Below are 3,978 nucleotides of genomic sequence, written 5' to 3'. Positions count from 1 at the left end.
GTGCGAGTTACACAATTATTGAAGCATTTGTGTAAAAGTATTGGATCAATTGTGTAAACAATTAGCCTTACTAAGCAAACAACAAATGGTACATAAGAGGTTATGTTTTGAGCAACACATTGAAATGATCCATTTTGACCCTCTTGACACTTAATAATCTCTAAAAGATCCTTCGTTAGTACTTGAAACTAAGAAATGGTTTTAAAATTGCCCACTAACATAAACAACATTTTAAAAAAAATTTCAAATCCAACATATATTCTATACTTTACAAATACACAAAATTAAACAATGGATCAACTTCCCCTTAGTTTATATTAAACAAGAGTTGAAAAGTCCCATCATATCATACAACCCAACAAATTCCTTATGTTTTGAGAAAAGAAGCGTCACACATTCAAATTCGAGGGCAATGTTGCCGTTAAAGTTTTGACAAACATGGGTAGATATAACATTGACAGCCATGCTAAACATTAAATCCCCACGCCACTCTACAAACGAAAAAGGGGTCAAAAAAGCCACGCGCCGATTGGATCCTCCTCTGTTGTACACAATAATAATAATATCTTATGCGTAAAGGTGTTTGAGTATTTTCCAGAAAAGCTCCGACCCCATTCTGCTTCATATTACTTCCTTGACACCTCTGGATTTCTCTACTCACCAATCGCATAATCCTCTCCGCACTATAAATTCTCTGCAAAATTCTTCTCCGCAATCTATAAAGTCCTCTGTCAAAAATTTATGTTCTTCATTTAAGGAAATCTGTCTGTTTTTGTGTTTGGCGCCTTTACGCAGAGTGATAATGGCAGCGAAGGACCAGAGGCGGTCATATGAAGACCTGGAAACAGGGGGAGAGGAGGCTCTTTACCCGGGGCAACCTGTGTACGAAACACCGCTGCGGTGGGCCTTCATAAGGAAAATTTACACAATTCTGAGCCTGCAATTGCTCCTCACCATTGCCGTGGCGGCCGTGATTGTCTTTGTTCATCCGATTGCTCATTTCTTTGTTTCCACTCCTGCCGGTCTTGGATTGTACATATTTCTTATCATTTTCCCCTTCATCGGTAAGTCGGCCATTACTTATTTAATAATCCGATGTTTTGGTAAATTCTCTCAAAGTTTTTATGTTCTGTGAAATCATTGTTAGTAGTGCTTTGAAATTTGTACTGTGACTTAAGAATCCGCTGCATAAGCGGATGTTTTGAAAGTTTCTTCAAAATTTTCACATTTCTGTAAAATCTTTGCTTGCAGTGCTTTGTCCTTTGTACTATTACTCTCAGAAGCATCCGGTAAATCTTTTTCTCCTAGGCCTGTTTACGCTTGGCATCAGCTTTTCTGTTGGATTAACATGCGCTTTCACTAGCGGTAAGGGTTTTGTTCTAATATTTTCCGTACTAGAAGTTTAAATCTCTGTTCATAATTTGTGCTTTCACCGATGGCAAGGGTTTTGTTCTAGTATTTTCCATTTTATAATTTCCAAGGGATTTTTCTTTTTATTTTCATTCCTGTAATTTTAATTCTGTGTTTATGGCGGCATTTTCGATTTTTTTATTACCGTTGATCTGTGTGGAAATTTATTGATTATCTTGCGGGGTTTGTGGATTCAGGAAAAGTGATTCTTGAGTCGGTAATTTTAACGGCTGTGGTGGTGATAAGTCTGACAATGTATACATTCTGGGCTTCTAAGAGAGGCCACGATTTCAGCTTTCTGGGACCCATTCTCTTCGCTGGATTCATGGTGCTTTTGGTTTTCATATTAATTCAGGTACCTTTTCTTCGCCGTTACTCTCTTTTTCCGACGATTCCTGCTGTAGAAGGGTCAACCAAAGAAACCTGCTGCATAAATAAATGGATGAAATCCTATTCTTATGCCGAAAGATTGAAATTGCAGTCGTTAAAGGAAATTTAAATATTCTTTTAAAATAATTTTTTTTTTCAGAAATGCAATAATAGAAAACAAGAAGACAGTATACAGGCAGTCATAGAAAAAGGAAAAAATCCCGCTGTTTTCAAGGAGAATCTGGTTCCCAGTGTGACAGATATGATGCCGTGATACCAATATAACATCTTTTTCACTCCCTAATAATTTTTAGGTCAAGATTGTTACAGTTAATTACTGCTCTACATTTATATTTAATAAAAAATGTTACAGAAAGTACTGTTAGTCATAGTTATCATGTACTGTTAGTAATAGTTATCATGTACTGGTAGACATCAATAAGTCTCATTGCAATTTTATATTTTGACATGGATTCCTGATAGATACATTTAAAATTAGGTGATGATATGAGTTGCAAATGATATATCAACAGATACTAAGATTTGGTAATTGGCAAATCAATATGTTTCTAATACAGTGCTTCACCTCTACATCACATTGAACCATCACTCATGAAACATGAGTCGAGTCATTGAACCACCTACATCACATCATGAGACGAGTCATTGAACCATTTTTCATGAGTTTGATTGAAAAAAAACTATAACGATAATTATAAAAAATTAAAATGATAATTTGATTTGAAAAGTTATAATTATCTGACGAGTATAGTGTCTGAGAAATATTGGTAATGACTAGTCAAACAAAACTAGTAAATCAAAATTTCAACCAGAGAAATTGACACCGGGTAGAATTCTATTTGTAAGGGTCCTAATGGTTTGACCAGATAATAATTTTGAACCTAATGAATTATCCTTCTTGTCAGTCAAATCAACATTACTTCTCCAATCAATGGGCAGAACAAAAATAAAGTGGCATACGCTATTTATTTTGAACCTCTGATGGGAGATTTCAAAAGTAAAGTCTTACGAAAATTATATAATATTTATATTCATTTTAGATGAAAAGACTAAAATATTTATTTTCAATCTGATTGACGAGAAGGAAGAAAAGACAGACAGCAATTCAATATTTCTAGTAATTGGATTGAAGAAAACGAAGAAAAGACAGAAATGTTTTAATACTTCTCGTTAAAGAAACGATATTAGTTTTTAGCAAGTATCACTTAAAGGATTGTAATTTTTTTAAAAATATGGTTTTCAATACTTTTCTCTGTGTGATTTTATTGCAGCATATGATTGTATTATGAAATTATTATTGTAATAGTAATTTTAAAAAATCGGCAGTTATTTAATTTATTTTGATTTAATTGTGTGATATTTAACATTGATTTTGCAGATCATCATTCCCCTGGGGAAAATATCAACAATGATATATGGGGCACTTGCTTCACTCTTGTTTAGTGGGTATATCATTTATGACACTGATAATTTGATTAAGCGATATTCCTATGATGAATATGTTTGGGCGGCAGTATCCTTGTACCTTGACGTTATTAACCTCTTTTTGTCGTTGCTCACACTCCTTCGAGGAGCACAAGACTAATGAGAAAGGTCGAGGGACAATGAATGTAATTGCAGTGGGATGGGATGACACCTCTAGTATTTTATCATTAAATTTGAGGAATGTATGTTTGACATCAGACAACGTGTCAAATATTTTTAATTTTTTAAAAAATGTAAATAGATATGGATTTCAAGCTGTTAATCTTTTTAAATTAGAAATGTCATTTTAAAAAAAATTAGAAAAATATTTTTCGATTTTATACATCGATTTTATGCATTGAGTAGAAAATTGATTAGAAAAATGACATATTGTAAACTAAAAAAGATTTAAAGTGGGGTTGAGATGAATGGGACACAAGAAAACTAAAAATAAAGAAGAAAAATGTAAAGTCAATTAAAAAATATAAGTTAAAGATAATCATATATTTGTGACTATTAACCCACTTGTTAAAGTATTGTGTGTGATATATATATATATATATATATATATATATATATATATATATATATATATATATATATATATATATATATATATATATACCTTCATCAATGGATAATGAGAACAATCTTATAAATAAATAAAAATTAAATGTAGCATACATCTATATAAATAATACAAGAGTAAATTAA

General features: G+C 32.2%; 1 protein-coding gene across 1 annotated transcript; it reads left to right on the top strand.

Annotated features, from left to right (window-relative positions):
- The first annotated feature begins 477 nt into the window (after positions 1-477).
- On the top strand, positions 478-3,547 carry LOC149570580 (protein LIFEGUARD 2-like). Its single transcript, XM_089823161.1, has 4 exons — positions 478-1,064; positions 1,252-1,365; positions 1,608-1,765; positions 3,179-3,547. The coding sequence occupies exons 1-4, from the start codon at positions 803-805 to the stop codon at positions 3,383-3,385; spliced, it is 741 nt and encodes a 246-aa protein (XP_089679287.1). The 5' UTR covers positions 478-802; the 3' UTR covers positions 3,386-3,547.
- The last annotated feature ends 431 nt before the right edge of the window (positions 3,548-3,978 follow it).

This window comes from Cupressus sempervirens, chromosome 3 (assembly GCF_028749045.1).
Source record: "Cupressus sempervirens isolate cs-2001-9-10 chromosome 3, ASM2874904v1, whole genome shotgun sequence".
Classification (NCBI taxonomy): Eukaryota; Viridiplantae; Streptophyta; class Pinopsida; order Cupressales; family Cupressaceae; genus Cupressus; species Cupressus sempervirens.
This window is presented reverse-complemented; position numbering and strand designations above follow the sequence as displayed.

What these genes read in the sequence shown, in the direction of transcription:
- LOC149570580 (XM_089823161.1), top strand. Translation starts at nt 803, where the DNA reads ATGGCAGCGAAGGACCAGAGGCGGTCATATGAAGACCTGGAAACAGGG. An exon ending in AACATGCGCTTTCACTAGCG is followed by an intron (nt 1,366 to 1,607) that starts GTAAGGGTTTTG and finishes TTGTGGATTCAG; the next exon opens with GAAAAGTGATTCTTGAGTCG. An exon ending in TGGTTTTCATATTAATTCAG is followed by an intron (nt 1,766 to 3,178) that starts GTACCTTTTCTT and finishes TTGATTTTGCAG; the next exon opens with ATCATCATTCCCCTGGGGAA.